Source organism: Pteropus vampyrus, unplaced genomic scaffold (assembly GCF_000151845.1).
Source record: "Pteropus vampyrus isolate Shadow unplaced genomic scaffold, Pvam_2.0 Scaffold387, whole genome shotgun sequence".
In the NCBI taxonomy this organism is placed as follows: domain Eukaryota; kingdom Metazoa; phylum Chordata; class Mammalia; order Chiroptera; family Pteropodidae; genus Pteropus; species Pteropus vampyrus.
Window position 1 is genome coordinate 3549707 of NW_011889168.1, and position 25020 is coordinate 3574726.

Here is a 25020-nt window from a genome sequence, read left to right on the forward strand (position 1 = left end):
AGCTTCCGCTTGTCTTTCATCTTTGAAGGAAGCCAAGCTTCTAAAAAGCGGGCCTCGCCGGATTGGCCAATAGCTACTCCTTTTCTCGACTTGCGGTGTTCGCACTGGGAATGGGGAGGTGGCAGATGCTTGCCAATCAGAGTGGGCCAGGGCTGGCCGAGGGAAGACAGCGACCAATAGACGCAGCTAGACCGAGCGCGCTCCCTCAGTAGGTGGATGGTGGTCGAAGCGCCGGTTCCCTGCTCTTGGTCGCCATTTTGTGCTGGTGATTGCGGCCGGCGGGGTGTAGGTGGAAGTGGATTTCCCCGGGAGGGCAGCGCGCTTGGCGTTTCTTCCTTCCCGCCTCCTCCGCCTTTCTGCCTCCAGCCTCGGACTTGGTTGTTGCGCGGACCGGCTCCGGCTGAGCTGGGAGAGTTGGTGGAGGTGGCGGCAGGCCGAGGTGATGTCAGGGAGCCCTCCCTTGACAGTCCGGGCCGAGACGGTGAGCGTCTACGCTGGTCTTGGGGGCGGAGGTAAGGGGCCGGGGGCGGGGGGTGCGTAGAAGAGGCGCGAGGGCGGACTGCAGGCAGCAACCGAGGGATGCGTGCACGGTCTGAGCCCAGGATGGGTTGTCTTTTTTAAAAAAAATTCCCCCTTTTGAGAGCAGAGGCGCGTGCGCGATCGGGACACTGGATAGGTGCACGCGGATTGGGGGAAGGGAGGGACGGATGAGAGTGGGCTACTGTGCCCTACTGTGTCTGCGACACCGAACTTTATCCGTGAGAAAGCGGGTGTATGCGACTTTGGCTTTTATCTATAGGGGCCGGGGCGTGCTGTCTGCTCTGTGTGACTTTGGTACTTACCTGTCCATGGGGGAAGCGTTCTGTGGCTCGTGTCCTTATTCCTAGGAGGGGTAGGAGGGAGAACGTCTGTATGACCCTGGTCTTTATCCTTGGAGTGCATGTCTAACTCTGGCCCCTATCCATGGGGAGAGGTCCTTATTCACAGGGAGTCTTCTTGCGACTGGCCTTAACCCACTTACTGGGTAGGGAGGGAATGCAAGGAATGTGTGTGTGACTTACTGCTGGTTCTTTGAAGAGGTTCTTATCTGTGACTATGACGTACATCCATTGAAAGAGAGCCTCGTTATGTGTTTATGGTCATTTATTGCGGGTTCATGTCTGTGATTTTGGCTCATATTTATTTGGGGCGCGTGTCTGTGACTTTGGTTCTTATCTGTTGTGGATACCAGTGTGTGACACTGGCCCCTTTGCCAGAGTGTACTAAGTGTTTTGTATTGGCTCTTATTCATGTGGCCCCTGGTTGTGATTCTCTTACCCATCTGGGAGCAGGTAACTCTGGTTCCCTGTGGCTTGAGAAGGAAAAGAAAATTGGTGTGTATATATACACGGAGGAAAGGTGTGGTGGCAACCTAGCATTGGGCAGGTGTTGTTACCTCTCGGTTTTGCCCGATTCCTGTACAGAGGGCAGGGCCTGAAGATTCTCGGATACTGCATGGTGACCCCTGGCCAGGTCTCATGGCTCAGGAATTCCTTAGTTCTTTTGGTAGCCCTGGGGGTTGGGTGAAATGTCTGCCCTTCCATCCCAGCAGAATAGGACAGTAGTTCAGAACAGCCTTTGAAAGGGCTCCTTTTACCCTGGGGAGAGAGCCGCCTTGGGACCTGATTACGCATAAAACACAGGGCTCAGGGCTGAGCCAGTTCTGAGTGAGGGACAAAGCTGTGTTGGCCAGGAGTCCAGGGAGGCGGCAGCTGTCTCATTGCCAATTTAGCCCCTTCGCCCCCTAAGCCTCTCATGGTTCCTGCTGTCTTGTAGGGGTCAGCCAGCATTTTGTTGGAAGGATGAAATGGCCCCTGGAGGCTCATGGACTGGGACTCCTGTTGTGAAGTCTTGCTTCTGCATGATGTGCCTGATCTCAAACAAGTCATTCAGCACCGAAAGCCCTTCTGGGCAGGTAGCTCTGGACTTGAACAGACTACCAGTTTCAGATGACAAAGCCCTCATCCCAGAATGGGTGGCACCACCAGGTCTGCAAAATGCTCCCTGTCTGTTGAAGGCCTTGCTCTTTCTGGGGCAGTGGACTCTAACCTCACATTTGTGGGGAAAGGAAAAGAGCAGGCCAAGTAGGGGCTACCTTTCTATTCTGGTCCACAGGAGCATTAGGAGTCGGGAAACAACATCCCTGGGCTAAGTGACAACAAAAAGTCTTGACAACAATGGTTTCTCAAGGAGACCCTCCCTGCCTCAACTGCCTTGACCCCTTTTTTTCCTTCCTCTCTCCCCAGAGTTCCTACAGGAGGCATCACCCAGGCTGGCAGATCATGGTGGCAGCAGTGGGGGTGGCTGGGAAGTGAAACGGAGCCAGCGGCTGAGGAGGGGCCCCAGCAGCCCCCGACGGCCCTATCAGGACATGGAGTATGAAAGACGGTGAGTTACCCACTCCGACTAGGCAGCCTAGGCTTGTCCCCATGTGAGAACTGATCCAGAAAGGTGCTAGGAGGAGGCTTCCAGGCAGAGGAAACGGTGCAGCAAATGATTGGTTTCTTTTCAGCAGACATTTACTTGGCACCTGTTGTAAGCCAGGACCTGTGTGGTAGGCTCTGGGAGTGTCATGGTAATTTAGACAGATAAGATTGCAACCTTTCCCTTACTCCAGGTCTCACAGGGAGACTATGCACTTTACAGGTGATTCCAAAGCAGCTTGATGGGTGCCATGGTTGTGAGGGTAGGAAGGGATTAAGAGAAAGGGCTAAATGGAGGCTGATGCCAAGGTTTCTAATTTGGGTGACCAGATAGGTATATGGTGCCATTCACCAAGGTCTAGACAGCCACTGCAAGAGGAGAGGCAAAGATGGGTAGTGGATTGTAAGTGCCTGTGGGTTCTCAGGAGAGAGATGTGGGCTGTAGCTTTGGGTTTAAGGGATGGAGTGGAGTGGTGCCTTCAGAGTCATGAGTTTGCCAGGACAAGTATGGAGCAAGCCAGGTCAGATAGTGGGAGATTTCAGGGGCAGGATGGGGTGAAGTTGACATGATACTTGTCTTGGAATGGGACGCTCTTATGCAGTTATTTTTAATCTCTGATCGAACAAGAAACAGGACACTTGATAAAATACAGAGATCTCAGGCCATACCCTCACCATCCTGGTTGATTCTAATGCAGGTGATCTATTCCTGACATTTTAAGATTATATAGGAAAGCAGACCTAACTCCCAGAAAGCCTCTATTAAGAGTCAGTAGATTTATAAAAAGTCAGGGAGGAAATAATTTTTTTGATGTCTTACAAAGGGTTTCTTCTACCACCAGGCCCTTTTTCAAATGTAGAATTATAATATTTTGTTTTCTGAAAAGTGAGCCCGAATTTCAGATGGTATTTAGTCTTGACTGTCTTTAAAAATGTCTTTTGAAAGGCAGTGGATTTTGGGTAATATTCACTGGAAATGCTCTTTGGCGGTTTCTGAGTTTGAGTAGGTGATATAGTTGCTTCAGACTTTATTACCAAATAAGCCACTGGCTTTCTTTCTTTTGGCTTTTAAAGGACCTCAAGTGCAGAGATTTGAGTTAATTATACTTTTCTAGTTCACAGTAGGTTTCTGTCATAGGTCAGTACAAAGGCCTTCTTTTGCCATATTTATTTTTTTTCCTTTTAATTCCCAATTCCTATAGCTATAGGCAGCTTCTCTGTCATGTTTGAAATGTAGCCTTCTAAAATATGTAGTGTTGTTTTGAGTGCCTGTGTTTTCACTTAACACGAATGACAGAGTGCTACAGTCTTCATTCTGTTCCCTGAGCTTTGTATTACCCAGCCTTGCATTTTTAAGATCTGTATTGCCATGTGTATATCAATGCGTTGCTTCTAATTGGTCCCAAAGACACCATGGGGTGTGCCTGCTGCCTTTTACTTAATGATTCTCCCAAGGATGGATACTTGTTCTTACCTTTAGTGTGCTAAAATTCTATTGTGTTATAATCTTTGCTTTCAGAATCTTTTAGTCTCCTTTAACCTGGAACAGTTATTCAGTCTCTGTCTTTTTATGACCTTGATATGTTTTAAGAGTATAGGTAAGTTGCTTTGTTGATGTTTCTCAATTTGTGTTTTTCTAACATTTACTCACATTTTTTCGACAGAAAAATTATTTAAACAATGATATATATACACATATATACATAAAATATATACATACATATATATTTTTTATTTTTTTTAGCAAGAGAAAATAGCCAGATATAATACATACACATGTATGGGAACTCTGCATACATGAGAGAGACAGAGACCCTACATGCACAAGAGGTTCAGAGATAGAAAGGGAACATGAGTATATAAGATACGCATATTTTTTAAAACAGTTACATTTGATCAGATACTGTGTTTTGTGTTATTTAGGATATTTACATCTGTGTCTGTCAATGACATGGTCCTATAATTTCTTTTTCTATTTATCTGGCATTGAATAAAGGAAGCCCCATGACAAGGTAGCCTTGAAACCTTGGTTAAACTCACATCTAAAAGGGGCTGAGTTTTTGATTATCATTTTGTCTGCTTCTGCCAATTTTGGCATTTTGCGTTTTTTAGAAATATACTCGTTTTGTGGAGGTCCTCATATGTTATGATTCAGTCCAGTTTCCTAGGAATATATTATGAACGGAGTCTGTCTTTTAGAAGGTGTTTAGTCCACAAAGTGCTCTGCGGCCAATGAAAAGTATCCCTGACTATCTAAATCTGTTCCCTTCCTGAGTTAAGATAGCAAGAGTTCAGTATCCAAATTTATTTGGTTAAGATGCTGAGTGTCAGAGAGTTCAGGATTTCTTCTGAACATTTATTCAAATCTGTTCATTTCTTAAATTCTGATGACTAGAGTTCAAATATTGAGGGATGCCTATAGTAAGCAAACATGAAAATACATCGTTCATATCAAAAACCTTAGTAATACTCATACCAGCCACTTGTTGTGACATTTATCATAAGGAAACAATTTGGGTTCCAAGCTGAACCCACAAGGACAGGGACTTCATTCACGAGGGTATCCCCAGCACCTAAAACAGTGCCTGACACATAGCAAATGTTACCTTAATATTTGTTGAGTGAACGAATGAATGAACAAATAATTAATGAAAAATTGGAAACCAACCAAAATGTCTGGAAACATTTTATTCGTTAATTATCTTTTTGCATTATGGTTTTTCTAATATTATGAAATTTCAATCATACAGCAAAGCTGAAAGAATTTTACAGTGAACACCTCTATACCCATCCACTGGATTCTACCATGAACCTCTTACCCTACTTGCTCTATCACATGTTTATTCGTTTTATGGTATTTATTTTACACTCTAGATGTTTAAAAATTTTTATGAAGCTACATTTATCAGTTTTCTTTTTTTATGACTTCTGGGTTTTACCTTGCTTAGAAAGCCCTTCCCCATTCTTGAGGTGATAAATTTTTTTCTTATGTTTTCTTTCTAATACTTTTGTGGTTTCTATTCAGGGATTTAAATTTTTGATCCATTTAGGATTTACTTGGTGTAAGAATAAACAACTTTATTTTCTCAAAGATCAACAAACTTTTTCTGAAAGTAAAGGACCAGATAGTAAATATTTTTGGCATTGCAGACCATATGACCTGTCACAGCTACCCACCTGAAAGCAGCCACAGACAATATGTAAATGAATAGATGTAGCTGTGTTCAAGAAAACTTGATTTAAGTGACTGGATTTGGCCCACTGGCTATAGTTTGCCCATCCCTGGACCAGACAGTTATCACAACTAGTATTTATTGACTAATCCATTTTTCCCCTGTTCATTTGAAATGTAATATTTGGCTTATTCTAAATTTCCACGTGTATTTTTATACTGTAGACTCTGGTTTCACTGATCCGTCCATTCATGTTTCAATTGTCTCAACTTTATAATATGTTATAATGTTTGGTGGGGCTCCTCTCCCCCTCAGTGTATTTTAAAACAGAATTTTCCTAACCCTTCTAAGATGTTTCATGGCCTTTTCTGTTATAAACAGAGCTGCAGTGAATAATGTTTTTATACATGTGCAAGCATATCAGTCCATTAAATTCCCAGAAGGAGAATTGGGGGTCAGAGGGTATATAGATTTTTAGTTTTGCCAGCTATTGCCAAATTCCCCTCAGTAGGGATTGTTCTATTTTCACTCCTACCAGCAATATGAGAGTGCTAGTTCCCATACAACCTTGCCAACAGTTTGTTGTTAAACATTTGGAGTTGTGAAGATTTATTGAATTAAAAATGTTCTATCCCAAATCCTCCTTACAGAAGAATTTCAAATAATATATGTAGATACTCCCCACTCTAGGAGGTAGAGCTTAATTCCCCTCCTCTTGAGTAAGGGCTGGTCTTAGTGACTCACTTCTGAAGAATAGAGAGTAGAAGGGGAAAAAGAAAAACTTTTACAGTAGAGAAACCTCGCAGACCCCAGCACAACCAGATGATCAAGGTCAACATCACTAATGGTAAATCATATTCATATCATGTGCTCCCTGATACAGTGCGATCAGAAGGGCAGCTCATCTTTACTGTAGTCTTCTCACAAAAACACCATAACCTTCATCACCTCAGGTCTAATCATAAGAACATAGACAAACCTAAGTTGAGGTACATTCTACAAAATACTTAACCAGTACTCTTCAAAACTGTCATGGTCATAAAAACACAAGGCAAGATCAAGGAACTTTCACAGACCAGAGGAGATTTAAGGGGGCATGATGACTAAGTGCAATGTAGTAGCCTGGATTCAACCTTAAAACAGAAGGAGGATAGAAGTTGAAGACCTGGTGAATCCTAATAAAGCGTATAGCTTAGTTAACTTCTTAGTTTTATACCATGTGCCATGGTTCTGTTAACATTAGAGGAAGCTGGGTGAAGGATCTATGAGAATTCTATTCTCTTTGAACTTTTCTGTAAATCTAAAATCATTTCAAAATAAGTTTGATTTCATCAAGATTAGAAATGTTTGTACATCAAAGGACACTATTCAAGAGAGTGAAAAAACAACCCACAGAATGGGAGAACATTTTTGCAAATCATATCTGATAAGGGATTAACACCTAAAATATGTAAAGAACTCCTACAACAGCAACAGAAATAAAAACAATTCAAAAATGGACAAAAGACTTGACTAGACATTTCTCTAGAGAATATATACAAATGACCAATAAGTACATGAAAAGATGCAAAATGACAGGTGTTGATGAGAATGTGAAGAAATTGGGACCTTCATGTATTGCTGATGGGAATGTAAAATGGTGCAGCCGCTGTGGAACAGTTTGGCATTTCCTCAGATAGTTAAATATGGGATTACCATATGATCTAGCAATTCCACTCCTGGGTGTGCACCCAAAAGAATTAAAAGCAAGGACTCAAACAGATACTTGAATACCAGTGTTCATAGCAGCATTATTCACAATAACCAAAACAATCAGTAAGTGGAAACAACCCAGGTGTCCATCAACAGGTGAATGGATAAACAAAATGTGAATACTACATACATACATATTCAGCCATAAAAAGGTATGAAATTCTGATAGATTCTACAACATGGGTGAACCTTGAAAACATTATACTAAGTGAAATAAGTCAGACACAAAGGGACATATATGATTCTACTTAAATGAGGTACCTAGAATAGGCAAATACATAGAGACAGAAAGTAGAATAGAAGTTGTGGGGTGGGGGAGTTGTTAAGTGAATTCAGAGCTTTTGGGTTGATGAAAGGTTCTGGAAGTGGTAATGGCTGCACAATGTCATGAGTGTGCTTTGTGCCACTGAATAGGACACACAAAATGGTTAAAATGGTAAATTATTGTTATGTATACTTTACTACAATAAAAATGATTTAGAAAAATATACAAAAATAAATTTTAAACATGTATTTAAAAATGGTCCGTCCAGTGTAGTTTTTTCATCTATCGTTATGATTGAGATAGAGCATGTTTTCAAATCTAAATCATTTGTATTTCTTTACTGCGGATTCTGTTCCTTTCCTTTTTCGTTATTTTTTTTTTTTCCAGTTTATTGTTTTTCTTGACTTGGCTTTTGATCGCTTTTGTTTCTGCCAAGGAAATATGTTTTATTTTTATATAGTTGAATTTAACTTTTTTCCCATGGCTTTTGGATTTGGGTCATAGTTTTCCCCATTTCAAGATTGTCAAGAAATTATCCCATGTTTTCTCTTACTTTTATGGTTTCATTTCTTCCATTTAAATCAGTGACCCATTTCAAAATTATCTTGGTTCATGTGTGTGAAGTACAGTCATAAGAGCTTGCACATGTTGAGAGGTAGTTAATTTTGATGCAGTTATACTTGAGATCTTCCTGTTTTCTAAACAGTGGCTCTCTGAATACAGGCTAGATATTCTGTATATTAATTTTGTACCCAGCATCCTTACTGATTTGTTATTTGTAATTACTTTTCAGTTGATTCTCTAAGGCTTTGCAGGCATATCCTTATATCATTTACAAATAACAGTAATTTTACTTTTTCCTTTCCAGCTTTTAACCTCTTTTCATTCCTTTGTTTAATTTTTCAGTTAGAATCTTAGAATAATGTTAATAATGGTGTCTGTTTTTCCTTGGTTTAAGTAAATGTGTATTAGTTGCTTTTAGAGTACTTTTTTAATCATTATTTTATCAAAGAGAATAATTATTGGGCACCTACTGAGTACTAGGCATTAAGCTAAGCTTTGGGGACTAGGGCAGTAAACCAAACAGGTATGGTTCCTTCTTTTCCCAGAAGTCACAGTTTAGTAATTTTTTAAATCATCAAAGAAATGCACATTAAATCAACTTTGAGATAATTATTTTACAGTTATTGCAGTAGGAGAAATTTTAACAAAACAGCCGCTAGTGCTAGCAAGGTGAACGTGAAACACAGGGACGGGTTGGCACCATGCACAGTGAGGCGGAGGAAGAGAGGTCAGCAGGGACTTCAGTCCACAGGACCCTACAGACCTTGTAGGACCTTGGTGAGCATTTTATAGTGTTTTATCCTGATAGTAAGCGGGAACAACTGAAGAGAGCGATACAATTGGGCTCAGTTGGCTTTGCCTTATAAAGCACTCACGTTTGGGGTGTAGAGAATGAACTGGGGGAGGCCTGGGTAGAGGCCACACCCGAGAGTCCAGTGAAGGATGACAGCATGGACGAGAGGGAAGGAGAGAAGTGGATTGGATTTGCTGAAGAGTAGGAACCTGCTCACCCTGTGGGGTCAGGATTTAGGGACCCTTGTTGTGGGGTGGGGTTGAGGGTCTAGAAGGAGTAAGTGGGTGGGAGTCAGCCTCACCTCTTACCCCTTTCAGAACTGCCCTCTAATCCCTCCCATCCTTCTTCCCCCAGAGGTGGTCGTGGAGATAGGACTGGCCGCTATGGAGCCACCGACCGATCACAGGATGACAGTGGAGAAAACCGCAGCCGGGACCACGACTACCGGGACATGGACTACCGCTCATACCCCCGAGAATACGGCAGCCAGGAGGGCAAGCACGACTATGATGACTCGTCGGAGGAACAGAGTGCAGAGGTAAGTTCAGGAGGGCCAGTCAGGCCTGGGGGGCGGGGGGCGGTAGGGCAAAGTTCCTTGCAGGGTTTCTGTCTGGCTGCAGGTAGCTCTCGGCTCCTGTGCCTTTAGACTGTGCTCAGTGCCTTTGCCTCACTTGGATGGTCTGTCCCCCTTCCCCCTCTGAGGGCTCCTCTCCCGAGTTGGGTCTCCCTGACTTCCACATGCTTGGCTCTATACTTCTGAGGGCCCCTGGCTACCACCTCTCTCCCTCCTTCACTGGTGTTCAGTTTGGGTCCATGGTTCACTGCAAGCCCTGTACTTCCTGCTCCCAGCCAATATGGGGCCCTTGAAGAGCCTCTTACATGGCACCTGGTATCTGGGGTTGGGAGGGCAACTGGGAAACTGGATATCGCCAAGCAGAGCAGCTCTGGGAGGCCAACTGTGGGCATTCCTAGTGGTAGCAGAGCTCCTAGACTGAAGAGAAAGATCCCCTCAGGCCTTTCCTCTGAGTTCCATGTTGTGTAGTTAGCCCTAGCCTGAAGGGGGAGGCATGATGCTCACCATCAGGGAGCCCCCAGCTGAGGGAAGAAGCAGCTCTGCCTTAGAGGAACCCCAGTTTAAGGGGGCGGTCAGGTCCCTGGTCCAAGCAAAGAGACAACTCACCTATCTGGCAGGATGGGAAGGGTAATCTTGCAGCCTCAGCACTGGTGGGGCAGAGTGTGGGCCACTGGGCTCCTTCTGGGGATGTCCAGTGCAAAAACCCCTGTGGTAGGCAGTCAAGTTTCCCCAGTGGTAGCTGGGTTGGGAAGAATAGGAGTGGAGCACTGAGTTATCAGGCCCTCTTGAAGGCGGGAGGGATGTGGACCCAGGCCTTGCCTGCTTAGTCCTGAAAGGATTGGTTGGGCAAAACCCAAGAACCCAATGACCACACCCTGTGAGGAGGGAGCTTGGTGGTGATAGACGACTGGCCAGGCAGAGGATTGGGGACCAGGGGGCAGTGCTGTAGCTCTTACACATTCACCAGTCCCTGCTGGCTGGCTGTAACTGAGACCTTATGCAAGCTAGTACTAACCACAACTTGGTTGCAGGGACCCCCCAGGCCCAGGCTGGGAATCGTAAGTGACGTGTAGCCTTCTGTGGCAGAAGTAACAATTTGTGCACATAGTACCTGAGCTGGCAAGGGAGGAAGAGGGAGAAACAGAAAGCAGGGTTTAGAGTGCCAACTCCAGACCGTCTCTTCCCAAGGAGGTTTAAATGGTGTCTAGTCACCTGTCTGGGAGTTCTTCACCCACACCAACACTGCCACCAGTCTCTCCCCACTCTACCACGGCAGCCCCCAAAAGCATCCTGCGGAGAATTTCCAAACCCAGAAAGGCCTACCTACCCTGCCTGCCCCAAGCCCTTAGCCGGAGCCCGCCCACCCCTGGCTTTCAGAGCCTGCCTGCCTCAGAGAGCCAGCGGCCAGCCCCTAGGCCCACCCCAGACTGACTGCCCGTCTGGTGTCTCTCATCTCATTCTGTCGGCCAGGATTCCTACGAGGCCTCCCCGGGCTCCGAGACTCAGCGTAGGCGGCGGCGGCGGCACAGGCACAGCCCCACCGGCCCGCCAGGCTTCCCCCGAGACGGCGACTATCGGGACCAGGACTATCGGACCGAGCAAGGGGAGGAGGAGGAGGAGGAGGAGGAGGAGGAGGAGGAGGAGAAGGCCAGTAACATCGTCATGCTGAGGATGCTGCCACAGGCAGCCACTGAGGATGACGTACGTGCCCCCCATGGCTCCGGGCAGGCGGCAGAGCAGAAGGCCAGGCTGGGTCTCCTCCAGGGCCCTCAACTTCTCCCTCAGCCCCGACCTCAGCACCTTTCATCTCTTCTCTCCCACCGGCTCCTGTCCCCCTGTCCTCTGGGCAGGCCTCTCCTGGTCTAGAAGGGAGGGGTGTCCAATAGGTTGGCTTGCCCAAGGAGCTGCCAGTGGTGAGTGTGAGAGAAAACAGAACATTCCTCCTGCTCATTCCACTGGTTGTCCATCCGTTATGCATATGTTGATTGAGGGCCAGATGCTGGCCAGGCCCAGTGCCAGGTCCAATGCTGGGTATGTTGCTAGTGGCAGAGATGATGTAGGTGGGGAGAATCCCCATGGGATTTTCTGAGGTTTTATTCTCATCCCCCACCACCATCATCTCTTTTTGTTGCCAACATCAGGTCTCCTCAATGGTCTGGCCACAGAGCCTTGGGTTTTTCTTTGATTTCCTTCTCTGCTGCCGATAGCCTTCCTACCCTGTTTTCCTTTGTGGCATTCCCTTCCATCTTCCTCCCATTTCTCCTGTTTCCTTTTCCTACAGACCTATCCTAAGGAGCCCCAGTAAAACCCCAAGAGGGCCGCTAGAATAGCCTCCCTGATTCTCCTCCTTACTCCCCGTCCCACCATGAATTCTCTGCTCAGCTCTCCTTTGAAATCTGCTGGCTGCCCCTTTTGTCAGAGAGAAAATCCTACCTGTGTATTTGCAAACTTCTCAAGTCTGACCCACCTGCCCTGTTCAGGATTAGAGAGTAGCTGAGTGCTGACATTTCTTGAGGATTTATCATAGGATGGGCCACATGCCAGGTCTGATTTAATCATCACAAACACTTCACAGAGAAGGTACTCTGTATCTCCATCTCATAGATGAGGAAGCCAGGCCCCCAGCAGTGAATCGACTTGCCTCACATCCCACAGCCAGTGAGTGGCAGAGCAGAGTTGGGGTCTGAAACCGGGCAGCTGGGCCCCAGAGTCTGCATTCTTGCTGTTTCCTGAGCCTTCCCTGAGTAGTTGCGGTACTGATAAACTCCGTGTGTCCTTTTTTATTCTTCTATGACCATGCATGCACATGAGAGAGCTCTCCTTTCTGTTGTTTAACCTAATAAGGAAACTGAGGCCCAGAGTCATTAAGACTGCTGCCTGAAAATGCCCAGCGCAGGCTCCCAGTCCTCTGCGAGAGGCACCACTAGCCTAGAAACCTGAATTGCCTCTGCAGCTTCTCTCTGGCTTACTTTATCCAGGAAGCTTTTCAAACCCCACACCATGCCTTTTTGTTTCCACCCCAAGTAACTGCTGCACTCGGGGTCTAGGACACATGGCTTGGGTTTGCTCAGACTCCAGTCCTCAGTTTTGTATTTGTGTTATGGGTCTCTTGATGCAAGCAGAGGGCAGCCCCTTTGGAAAGGGCCAGAATTACATCCCAACTTTCCTCACTTTGCGGCTGGACCATGCCTGTAGACCTCCACTGCCCACCATTCTTGATCTGCAAGCTTGCTTGCTCTTATTCTCCACCCCTGAGAGTCATCATGCTTCCATGCTTCACCTTGCACATGCCCCTTTCTTCATTTGACTCACTCTGAAAGTCTGGGGCCAAAAACTGAGACTGGATACTGGTGTGGGTCTGGGGCTGTGGTCAAAAAAGCCCTGAGAGAGAGACGGGGAAGATGGTGTGTGCACATCACTGATGGCCCCATGGGGCCCTGGAGGCCTCAATCTGGCCTCAGCTACTCAGCAGCCCCCTTGTGCTGAGCCTGCCCCAAATCTGTATCTCCTCATACAGATCCGTGGCCAGCTGCAGTCCCATGGTGTCCAAGCCCGGGAGGTCCGGCTGATGCGGAACAAATCCTCAGGTGAGCTTTCGTTCCCAGTGCCCTCCCCTTCCGCTGGCCAGCCTCCGCTTCCAAGTCTCCCTCTTGCCTCTACCTCCTCCTCCACACCCTCCCTACCCTGCCTTCCTGCCACAGGTGGGAATGGGCAGCTCGGGGATACCCCTCTTCTTTCGCCCTCATGCCACTCTCCTCACAGCTCTGGACAGCAGCCTCTTGGCACAGGCCTGTTGGGGAGAGGGTATAGCTCTGAGCTGAGCTGAGTGTTCCCAGAGCCAGGGCCAGGGCCAGGCTCAAGCTCCAGGGACCCTCCTCTCTGGGACTCTGCGTATCTGAGATGGTAACCCTTCCCAATATGCTCCCTCCCCTCTCCTTTCTTCTTCTTCCCCTGCCCTCACTCTTCCTCAGATTTTTCTGGTAACAGCATCTGACCAGAAAGTAGGTCTGACACAGCTCCACCGTGTGTCCCAAGAGGGGAGGCAGGGGAAGGCTCTCGTCCCAGGGCTCATCCCAGGAGCAGCCAAGACTTCTGGCCTCACTTGTCCCTTCCCTCCCTCTTGCAGGCTGCTTGGAGCTGGCCTGAGGGTAGCAGGGGGGTAGAGGGGAGCGGTCTCTACAGGATATCTGGCCCAGCCTCCCCAAGGCAGGCACAGTGGGGCCTCACTCTGCCTGGTCTTCTCTCTCCATCTCTCAGCCTCTCTCTTCCCCATACCTCCATATCTGTCTGTCTGTCTCTATCTATCTCTCTATCTCTATATCTCTATCTCTCTTTCATCATACCTGTGCATCTTAACGGTTCTTCTTTTTAGTGATCAAGCATGTACCCCCAAGCCCTGCCACATCTAAGCCCTCCCTGTTTGTTTACCTCCAAAGGAAGAGCTTCTTCCTGCAGCCTCAAGCCCTGGGTTCCTTTCCCAGCCCTGGCAAGGCCTGGAGTTTCTCATGGTAGCATGCAGGTCTTGCTCTGCTTCACCCCAGCCAAACCACGTGCTGCCAGGATTCTGGTCTCTCTCCCCAAAGCGGTCTCCCAGGTACAGCCTGCTCTGTGGCCCTGGGCACTTCTCCCAGAAACCCACTGATTCTTTAAGGTCTGCCTGGCCAATCCTGACTCCATTCTCCTGCTGTCTAGGAGGACCTGGACTGTGGGTGGTTGTACTCTTCCCAGCTTGGCCTTGAGGTGGCTCCCTTGTAAGGCCCACCACCTGTGCACTGTGGTGAGGCTGAGGTGATATTACGTTCCTAACTCTCCCAGTTCCTGATGGGCCTGGAGCCTTCTTGGCCTCACTGAGTAGCTCAGCTTCTCTTTTGCTCCATTGATTAAACACCTGTTACAGGGCCCCTCCTGGGTGCCCCTGGCTTTGTGATGGGCCCCACCCTTGGGTTATTTTTTCTGCCCTATATGGAGCCAGCAGCCTGCCCATCTGCCCTCCATCATTTTCTGGAGACCTTTATTTGTACCTTTTCCCTCCCAGTTCCTTCTCTCTGTCTCTGTCACCCTAGGCTGACCAGGCACGTCTTGCCTGAGCCCCATCTCTCTGTCTTCTCAGCTGGCGCGTGTATATCTCTCCCCACCCACCCACTTCTCTCTGGCTGTTTCCTCCCACCTCCTTCTCTCTTACCTGCCCCTCCCGGCCATCTACTTTGCCTCCCACCCCCTGGTCTTTCTCTCTCTGATTGCTTCTCTCTTTTCCTTTTTTCCTTTCTCCTCTCCCCCCTTCCCTCTCTGCCCCCGTCCTCTCCCCTCGGGTCCCGCCCCCGGGAGCGCCGTGTGTCCAAAGCTGTTGACTAACCCACTGCGTCTGTATCTGAATGCTGTCTCCAGGTCAGAGCCGGGGCTTCGCCTTCGTCGAGTTTAGTCACTTGCAGGACGCTACACGATGGATGGAAGCCAATCAGGTTGCTTTGCCGCACTTGAACCCCCCCCCAAACAAATACTACTTTGTAATCGAGCGCTCTCCCCATCGCCTGATTCTTATGGACACAGTTCCCTGCCCTGTGGCCCTGTGTCCCATCCCCCCCACCCTCTCTCTCTCCCCCTTCCTGACCCTTTCTCCTCTTCCCATCTCTCGCTACCCACTGGGCTGCCCATCAAGAACCCACATATCACTGGCCCCACCCGATGCCAGGCACTAGCTCTGCCCCTCCATCTCTCCCAGCTGAGCTTTCAGAGAAAGGGCTATGGGGGCGGGGGAGGGGGTATGTGGTGGGGAGTGTCTTCCATGTAGGTTCCCACTCCCCAGGAGACTGCCCTGCTCTGGGGTTAGGCAGAGCCAGTACTTCGTTCCACTCTCAGACACCACTGGAAATTCAGCCACGGGGGAAGTTAGCTGTTGGCACACTAACTAGCAAGTCCCGTTTTGCCAGCTATCCCTGCATGTGAGTTCGGCCCTTTGATTCCCACACAAAAAGCCAGCACTGCTCTGTTGATCTAAAGTACCAGTCAAGTGTGATAGTTTCATTCACTGGGACTCACCTGGTTCCCCCATCCCTCCCACTGCACCTACTCCCCACAGGGTAGGTGATCCCACAGGAATCACCACTTGCCTTGCTCCTCTGGGGGCAGGCCTACCCTCTCAGCAAGGAGCTGTGCTGCTGGGAAGGAGTCTGCTCCCCCAGTCTGGCACAGGCTTGCAACCCAGCAGCTTTGGGACCTTCAGAGACCCAAGGATCTGCTCTGCTTGCCCACCCAGAGCCCAGCTCACTGGTGTGCAGCACTAAAGGAAAGCCTCGGGAGGAGGGGCAGGTGTGCTGGAAGGGAGTTCCGTAGGGCCAGCCATGGGGCTATCTCTTCCGGTCCATAGGCTAGTGCCATGGGCCCAGAACCCAGCCAGCCACAGGAAGACAGCCTCCCAGCAAGAACTTCCATTTTTTCAATATGGCTCTTTCTTTTTCCCCTTCTCTAGCACTAGTGCGCGTGCGCTCTCTCTTTCTTTCTCTCCCTCCCTTCCCATCCCCCCTCATCCCAAGTATAGCCTGTGTAGTGCTGGCCCTGGGTGTGGCCTGGCAGTGTCAGGGCCGAGTGGGGGCTTTTCCCCACTGTCCGGCAAGCGTCAGTCAGCCGAGCACTGTGTGCCTGGTGGCGTGTGTTCACGTGTGTGTGCGCGTGCCCTGAAAGGCAGCAAACAGCTGCGCCCGAGGGCTGTGGTGCTTTCCCTCCCTCCTTCCCTTCCTTCTTCCCTCGTCCGTTCTCCTACCTCCCTCCATTCCCTGTCCCTCATCCATCCAGCTGAAGGGCTCGCTCACTCTCTTCTCCTGTGCTGAAACGGTGCGTGGGGCACTGCTGCCTGCGCCTCACTCGGCTCTGCTTTTTCCTGCAGCATTCCCTCAACATCCTGGGCCAGAAGGTATCCATGCACTACAGCGACCCCAAGCCCAAGATCAATGAGGACTGGCTGTGTAATAAGGTACAGGGGCAGTGGGCAGCAGTTATCATGGACCGAGGCAGCAACAGTGGTGGCAACGTCTCTGACTCCTTGGGGCCTCTGAGGTGGTGTGGACTGGCTTAGCTCAAGTAGCTATCATTCCTTGCCACCCACCCACCCACCAGTGTGTAGTGAGCTTTCACTCAGTGCTAGGCTCTGCCCTTATGAAGCACTATCTTGCCTTAAGTCCCAATAGACTGTCAACAGATATTTACACAAATGACTAGTGACAGTGGAGGCATACCATGATGTGTAAAATGTGGACCTCAGAACCAAACTGGCTGAAATTAAACTCTCCTGCATCTGCCTTGATTTTGATCAAAGCTCTTAACCTCTCTGTGCCTCACTTTCCCATCTCTAAAATGCAAAGAGTAATGACACCTCTCCTCAAAGGTAATTTGGGAAGATTAAAATGTGATTATGAGAGAGTAACGCTTGGAACAACACCTGGCCTACAGTTAGCACTGTTTAATGTCAGCTGTTCTTCTGAAGAAAAGCACAGGGTGTTCTGAGAGCCTATGTCAGGTGACCCAACTTTGAAGGCCACTCTAACAAAGCCATGTCCACCTGAGACAGAGGGTACAAGCAGTCATATTCCCAAAGAGGAAGCCAAGGCTCAAGAGAAGGAACCGTGAGTGAGCCTTGAGCCATGACGTGTTCCTGACCACAGGGCCGTGGATGCCACTGTGGGTTCAGGCCTCCCCTGGGGCCAGCCTCACAAGCAGCCCTGAGGCACAGCTCTACCTCCTGCAGCTGGCTGGCAGTTCTGAGACCTAAGGGTAGGATTAAGAGCTTTCAGAGACCCCTAACTCTCTCCCCAAGAAGAACTCTGCCTAGTAATGGGGTGCGGGGTGGCGTCTATTCGTTAATATCGGAAGGCAGGTGTCCACTGTCTCTGGAAAGGTGGGACAGTTACAGTGGAACTTCATTCCTCCTATATTTTCAGATATGTCTAGAAACCAGGGAATTCTCTACTTTCCTCTCCTTTACTCCTCACATCTTATTGGTCACCAGGTCCTGTCACTCCTGTCACAGAAATGCTCTCCCTTGTCATTCTGCCTGTGCAGGCCAGTCCTCGCCCACTCTCCCAGAGAGTCACCACGGACCCCTTAATAGTGCTAGCCTCTTGCCTCTTTCTTCCACCCTTTCACCTCTGACATTATAACATTCCTCATAACCACCTCTGACCACGTCCCTTTTCCTCTACTTAAAACTCCCACAACTCTGAGCTGAGGCAGGACAGTCCTCCATAATCTAGCATCACCTTCCCTCTCTAGCCTTGGCTTTTGTCTCTCTCCTACAGAAAACCTCTTGTTCTCTCTCTTAGCATTCGCTTCCCAGCAAAACCACATCAAACCAAACTTTTGGGTCTCCCAGATCAAATATCCCTGCTGACTATTGCCAGCTGAGTGAGCAGTGCCCCTCTTGGCCCACTCCCTTTCCTGAACCCCTGTTGGTGACCGTACCCACAGACTAACCTGTCTATCTGCTACATCTGCTCCCTGCCGGTAGGCCATGAGAGAAAGGCCACTTCCTGAGCATGCAGGGCAAAGTCTGGCACAGGAGTAGTACTCAGTACCTGGCCTTGAAACGGAGAGAAATATGGCAAGAGAGGGACTTCTGGCTTTTAGGGATAGAAATACTGGAGGTGCCTAAACAGAGAAGCAAGTTTTGGGAAGCAGAATCTACTAAAAGGCATTGGGGGACAGTCCTAGGAGTTGGTATTTCAGAGGAGGCAGCAGTTGTAATGAGTGGGGAAGTTGTAGATTCCTGAGATGAGAGAGTGACACTGAGAACAAATTTGAGACCACATAAAGGGGAGAGTCACAGGCCTGAGAATGATAGCCAGAACCCCAGAGCCCCCTGCCTCCCCTGACTCTCAGGCCACCCTTCCCTGGGGCATGGTGGGGTTCCCTGGGGGGATCTCTGGATCCAAGTTTGGAGGGTGCAACAGAAAGCTCCACCCCCTCTGACGGCCTGGCCTGTGCCTCACAGTGTGGTGTCCAGAACTTCAAACGCCGTGAGAAGTGCTTCAAATGTGGTGTGCCCAAGTCAGGTGAGGTCCTTATGCCTTCCCCCTCCTTGAGACGTTGATGGGAGAGGGGAGAAGGTTGAAGGGCCTGTGCTCTGGGAGTAGGGTGACCAGCTTGGAGCCTCCCTTTTGTCACCAGCCTGTCTTGCCATCCCTGACAGAGGCAGAGCAGAAGCTGCCCCTGGGCACAAGGATGGATCAGCAGACGCTACCATTGGGTGGACGGGAGCTGAGCCAGGGCCTGCTCCCCCTCCCACAGCCCTACCAAGCCCAGGGAGTACTGGCTTCCCAAGCCCTGTCACAGGGTTCAGAGCCAAGCTCAGAGAATGCCAATGACAGTGAGTCACTTGTTCTTTTCTTCTTCCTCCCTGCCCTAGGGTGTCTGGGCTGGGCTCTCCAAGGCCAGAGAGATAGTGGTGACCAGGACTTAGTCCTCTCAGGGGTCTCTGCCTGGTGAGGGAACAGACAAGTGATATAGGGAGAGCAGGGGAGGAGCATGGCCCGACTCGACTTTAAGGGTGTATTAGGAAAGTTCTCAGCAGGTAAGCGATTGAGCTGGGACTTGCAACTGACAAGCAGAGTTTGTCCAGGAAGAAGAAGGGAGAGGAAGCAGCAGGTGCCAGATGTGAAGGCCAGAGGAGAGGGAGCAGTGGGGGAGCCACCAGAGGTTAGGGCTGGAGCAGAGTATCAGGGGTGACCCTTAACGTTGGGCCCCTTCCCACAGCCATCATTTTGCGCAACCTGAACCCACACAGCACCATGGACTCCATCCTGGGGGCCCTAGCACCCTACGCAGTGCTGTCCTCTTCCAATGTGCGCGTCATCAAGGACAAACAGACCCAACTGAACCGCGGCTTTGCCTTCATCCAGCTCTCCACCATCGTGGTGAGGGCGGCACAGGGGGGGCCGGGCAGCCAGCGTCCCGGCCCCCAGGGTGGGGAGGAGGGATCCTGACCCCAGCCCCCCACCGCGGCCCCACGCCTGGCAGTGGGGCAATAGAGCCGGGGGCCTCCCCGGGCCTGACCCCTCTGCCTCTGCCTCCCTTCTTCTCCCAGGAGGCAGCCCAGCTGCTGCAGATCCTACAGGCCCTGCACCCACCACTCACCATCGATGGCAAGACCATCAACGTTGAATTTGCCAAGGGTTCTAAGAGGTCAGGGCCCCACCTATGTCCCTCCCCAGCTTGTCCCCCAGCTGGGGTCCTCCATCTCACTCCCAGTCTCTGACATCCTCCCCAGGGACATGGCTTCCAATGAGGGCAGTCGCATCAATGCTGCCTCTGTGGCCAGCACTGCCATTGCTGCGGCCCAATGGGCCATCTCACAGGTACTCAAGACTCCCCTCTGCCCCACCATCCCAATACCTGGGCCACCTCGATCCTCCTGTACCCTCTCTGTGAACAGGAGGGCTGGCTTGCTATTTTGACTTTCTGTGTACCTAGAACCCTCACAGTGGCTGCTGTGGGCTCTTGGGGCCTCGCTACAGCTCCCTTCCCAGTCACCTCCTTCAAGGCTTTCATTGTCGATGCCACTGTGGCATCCTCTTTGGTGGTTATTTTATTGCCCTGAGTTATAACTTTTTTTAATAAAAAAGAATTTATAAATAGCTGAAAGAAAATTGGGAGATGAGACTAAAGGGAGGATTGTATCTCGCTTGGTCTGATGCCCAACACACAACACATGGACCAGTGTCAGCCTTGGGAGCATTTTGGCATGTGTCTTTGTTACTGTCTTGTTTTTGCTGCTGCCCTGCTCTTTTGTGGCCGGGCAGCCCTCGAGTCTCACTTGTCTGAGGGCTGCATGCTTTCTGTCAGTAGACAGACTCTAGCCTCACCTGTGGGCAGCCGCTTCTTAGCAGGTTCCCCTCCCCTCACACTCCCTCATCTGCTAATGAGCCCCTCCCACCTGCCCCTCAGGCCTCCCAGGGTGGGGAGGGTGCCTGGGCCACCCCCGAGGAGCCACCGGTCGACTACAGCTACTACCAACAGGATGAGGGCTATGGCGGCAGCCAGGGCACAGAGTCCTCTCTCTATGCCCATGGCTACCTCAAGGGCACCAAGGGCCCTGGCATCACTGGAACCAAAGGGGACCCAGCCGGAGCAGGTGAGCCCCAGCATCTCCTCAATCCCATGTGGGCGCCGACAGGCATAGGGTCCTGGGCCCTGCCATTCACAGGTATTCTCCCTCCCTCTCCATCTTTACAGGTGCTGAAGGCTCCCTGGAGCCTGGAGCAGACTCTGTGTCACTGCAGGCTTTCTCCCGTGCCCAACCTGGTGCCACCCCTGGCATCTACCAGCAGTCAGCAGCTGAGGTGAGCGGCAGTCAGGGTACTGCCGCCAATAGCCAGGTGAGGGAGCTTAAGGGAGATCCTGGGAGCAAGGGTGGACACAGCAGGCATTGGCAGAGACTGAATCCTGTTCCCCTGTCTGGCCCATGACCAGTCATACACCATCATGTCACCTGCTGTGCTCAAATCTGAGCTCCAGAGCCCTACCCATCCCAGCTCTGCCCTGCCACCAGCCACCAGCCCCACTGCCCAAGAGTCCTACAGCCAGTACCGTGAGTAGCCCCAGCCTGCAGGTGGGTGGTAGGGAGTTCCTTAATAAAGCAGGGAGGTGTGACCCCCACTTCTGACTCCCCAGCTGTTCCTGACGTCTCCACCTACCAGTATGATGAGACATCCGGCTACTACTACGATCCCCAGACCGGCCTTTACTATGACCCCAACTCCCAGGTGATGGGGCAGTTCAGGGAGCAGGTGGGGTCTGCAGTTCCCCTTCTTGAGGTCCTACCTCATGCCTCCTCTCCCCCGTCCTCCAGTATTACTATAATGCTCAGAGCCAGCAGTACCTGTACTGGGATGGGGAAAGGCGGACCTATGTTCCTGCGCTGGAGCAGTCAGCTGACGGGCATAAGGAAACGGGGGCACCCTCCAAGGAGGGCAAAGAGAAGAAGGAAAAGCACAAGACCAAGACAGCCCAACAGGTGAACACCGAGATCCCGGAGTCACTGGCTTGCTATTTAGTGTCTTCTGATGACTGCATTTCTGCAACCTGTTAACCCCTGCTGCTGAGGGAGTGGGTAGGGGCTGGATGTGTGTGTGGGTAATAATTATGCTCAAGGGAGACCAGGCTTTTGGTCCAGCTCTGCTCTTTGCTGCATGACCTTGAGCCAGGACAGTCTCCTCAGTACAGGGCAGGGCCACCCGCCCCCCTGAGGTGGCTACTATCATCTACATGAACCCTGTTAGCTTTCCTATCCCCCAGTGGGATCCCTCACGCTGCTGGTGGGAGTGCGGGCTGGTGTGAGCATGCCAGAAGCCAGGCTAGCCCTACCTGTGGAAACAGATGGGCATGCATATTCCTTTGGGCCCAGAACCCCACTCATGGGGGTGTGTCCTCTGTGTCTACATGTAGATATATCCCAGATAACTTCTTGAAGGCCCAACAGGGGGTGGGCAGGAAAACAGCCTATTGCAGTATTTTGTGGTAGGGGGGCAATTGGAGGGAACCTCAGTGTCTGTCTTTAGAGGAAGAATATAACAGTCTGTGTTTAGCCCTTGGAAGCAAGAACTTGACAACCTGGTAAAATTCTAAAAATGGTGGTGTGCCTGGGGGTAGAAACAATATAATATGGAATGTGGCATAGTGTTGTGCATGTAAATTAGAATTATAGACAGAGAAAGCCGTCCTATGCATTTTAGAATGATAAACATTTTGAAAACACACAGGGAACATAATGGTGTGGGTGCCTGTCAGTATCGGGCATAGCCAAATCGGGGCTTGATGCGGAACATTGATGACAGTATGACAGAAATGGGAACTCTCACTGCCACCTCTCTCACCTGCTTGAGGTGCAGGGTAGGGTGGAGTGGTCTGCAGCAGAGGCAGTGGGGCAGTGGATGGAGTTGTTGGGTTCCTTAGAGTCTCACCCCCCACCCTCGCCCCTAGATTGCCAAGGACATGGAACGGTGGGCCCGGAGTCTCAACAAGCAAAAAGAAAACTTCAAAAACAGCTTCCAGCCTATCAGCTCCCTGCGAGATGATGAAAGGCGGGAGTCGGCCACCGCAGATGCCGGCTACGCCATCCTGGAGAAGAAGGTGTGTTGTGGCTACCAGTTTGCACCCCTCAACCCAAACTTGTCATCCCTCCATTCCCTCTGTGGAGGCCCTGAATTTCTGTGTCCTTCTACCCCAGGGAGCATTAGCTGAGAGACAGCACACCAGCATGGACCTCCCAAAACTGGCCAGCGACGACCGTCCAGTGAGTGTCCAGGGTAGAAAGAGGAGCAGGGGCTTTGATTTTGCCAGCCCTGACTTCCTACTCCTCCCACCTTCAACAGAGCCCACCTCGGGGGCTGGTGGCAGCCTACAGTGGGGAGAGTGACAGTGAGGAAGAGCAGGAACGAGGGGGCCCAGAACGGGAGGAGAAGCTAACTGACTGGCAGAAGCTGGCCTGTCTGCTCTGCCGGCGCCAGTTCCCCAGCAAAGAAGCACTTATCCGGCACCAGCAGCTCTCCGGCCTTCACAAGGTGACTGAGGGAGGCTTGACAGGGAGCCCTGGCCCAGCCCAGCCCAGCCCCTTCATTCTTCCTATCTTCTTGCAGCAAAACCTTGAGATTCACCGGCGAGCCCACCTCTCAGAAAATGAACTAGAAGCACTTGAGAAGAATGACATGGAGGTAAGGTGTGACTCACTCCTGGGCTCCATCCTATCTGTCCCTTGCCAAGTGCCCATTCCCTCAGACAGCTAGTGCTCAAGTTCCTCAGCTGGGTACATTCTAGCTGCCATCAGTCATCTCATGCCTTGTCCCTGCAAGGCTTCTTCCCAGTTTTCCCATGCTGGCTACAGGACCTCAGACCTGTTAGATCCAGTTCCTCATGGGCCCCCCACTCCACACTCATCTGTGCCCATATTTTCTGCTAGTAGTGACCACCACCCCCATCTCTCACACACAAACTTTCAGCAAATGAAGTACCGGGACCGCGCAGCTGAACGCAGAGAGAAGTATGGCATCCCTGAGCCACCAGAGCCCAAGAGGAGGAAGTATGGTGGCATGTCTGCAGCCTCCGTGTGAGTGCCCAAGGCCAGGTGGGGGGCCTGGGGCTGGCAGGCCAGTCACTCAATGCTGTACCACTGTCTCCTGCAGGGACTTTGAGCAGCCCACGCGGGACGGGCTGGGCAGTGACAACATTGGCAGTCGCATGCTCCAGGCCATGGGCTGGAAAGAGGGCAGTGGCCTGGGCCGCAAGAAGCAGGGCATTGTGACGCCCATTGAGGTGAGTCTCCCATGATCTCATCCCCATCTTCCAGTTCTCTCCATTGCAGCCCCACCTTGCCCCAAGACCCTTGACAGAGCCTGCCTCCCTCATACAGGCCCAGACACGGGTGCGGGGCTCCGGCTTGGGTGCCCGAGGCAGCTCCTATGGGGTTACCTCAACTGAGTCCTACAAGGAGACACTGCACAAGACAATGGTGACCCGCTTCAACGAAGCCCAGTAAAGAACTACAAGAGCTGCTTCTACATCTGTCAGTTGTCTAGCCTCAGACAGAAGAGAATGAAATGTTAGGTGATCTGATTGGGGCCCTGTACCTGCCTACCAGCCCACTTCCCAGCTAGAGAGACCCTGACCAAGTCAGACTTTGAGTTGGTGACTTTTGTTGGACAACCGGGCTGGAATATGTTCTTTTTGTAATAAAAGCTGAAAAGTCTGCAGCTTACATGTCTCTTTCTTACGTCCCAGCGTGATTTGTGGCCCACACAGACACAGGGACATAAACACAAAAAAGGGGCCTTGTCAGACCAAGGTGAGTGGCAGTGGCAGCATTCACAATGTCTAGAACATGGTGACTACTAGCTCAATGGAAGGGGATGCAGAACAGAGGGTTCTGGCCTGTGTACCAACCCACAAGATCCTGGTCATGGTCCTTCATCATTGTTGGGGCCAGCAGGTCATGCTGTACCAGGAAATGCAGCACTGCCAGGGCACCATCGGGCTTGAAGTCCCCCTGGGTCACAGCCAGGATTGCAAATACTGTATCCCCTGGCCTTGCCACCCCGCAGCTGTACTTGCTCTGTGGTGGCAAGGTTAAATTGCACTTAGCCCTCTCTGGGTCTGGGGACAATGCCCGAGGGCATCTCCAAGGGAAGGACAATTGGCACTCTGGCTCCAGTAGACTATGTTCTCAACGTGCTGATAACCCCAAGGGGTAGAGAGAAAAGCACAGCTTGCCAATCCCAGGTCCCAGGGTTGCCCCACCAGAACCATTTGGGTCTACCTTTGTCCCCATCCTCTCCAGGGCTCTTATCACAGGACCCCAACAAGGAGCGCCCATACGTGGTTGGCAGTAATAAATGGTACAGCCACTCTGGAAAACTGACTTTTTTATAGAGGTAAGCATATGCTTGTCCTATGACTCA

At 50.4% G+C, this 25020-nt stretch overlaps 1 protein-coding gene across 7 annotated transcripts; it reads left to right on the forward strand.

The window, feature by feature from the left end:
* Nucleotides 1–179: 179 nt before the first annotated feature.
* Nucleotides 180–24315, forward strand: RBM10 (RNA binding motif protein 10). 7 transcript variants are annotated; one of them, XM_011380057.2, is made up of 24 exons: nucleotides 180–481; nucleotides 2286–2427; nucleotides 9364–9547; nucleotides 11054–11284; nucleotides 13101–13170; nucleotides 14969–15042; nucleotides 16464–16550; nucleotides 18564–18624; nucleotides 18762–18938; nucleotides 19325–19485; nucleotides 19656–19753; nucleotides 19839–19926; nucleotides 20588–20702; nucleotides 20804–20946; nucleotides 21041–21158; nucleotides 21242–21333; nucleotides 21420–21584; nucleotides 22550–22699; nucleotides 22797–22862; nucleotides 22942–23130; nucleotides 23206–23280; nucleotides 23566–23672; nucleotides 23749–23878; nucleotides 23976–24315. In XM_011380057.2, the coding sequence occupies exons 1-24, from the start codon at nucleotides 217–219 to the stop codon at nucleotides 24099–24101; spliced, it is 3114 nt and encodes a 1037-aa protein (XP_011378359.1). In that variant the 5' UTR covers nucleotides 180–216; the 3' UTR covers nucleotides 24102–24315. The 7 variants fall into 7 exon arrangements, with proteins under 7 accessions (XP_011378359.1, XP_011378356.1, XP_011378358.1 ...); XM_011380054.2 differs by having other exon boundaries at nucleotides 181–481; nucleotides 20516–20702; XM_011380056.2 differs by having other exon boundaries at nucleotides 181–481; nucleotides 19325–19482; nucleotides 20516–20702.
* Nucleotides 24316–25020: the final 705 nt, after the last annotated feature.

What these genes read in the sequence shown, in the direction of transcription:
- RBM10 (XM_011380054.2), top strand. Translation starts at nt 217, where the DNA reads ATGGTGGTCGAAGCGCCGGTTCCCTGCTCTTGGTCGCCATTTTGTGCT. An exon ending in ATGTGGTGTGCCCAAGTCAG is followed by an intron (nt 18,625 to 18,761) that starts GTGAGGTCCTTA and finishes CATCCCTGACAG; the next exon opens with AGGCAGAGCAGAAGCTGCCC. An exon ending in AGCTCTCCGGCCTTCACAAG is followed by an intron (nt 23,131 to 23,205) that starts GTGACTGAGGGA and finishes ATCTTCTTGCAG; the next exon opens with CAAAACCTTGAGATTCACCG.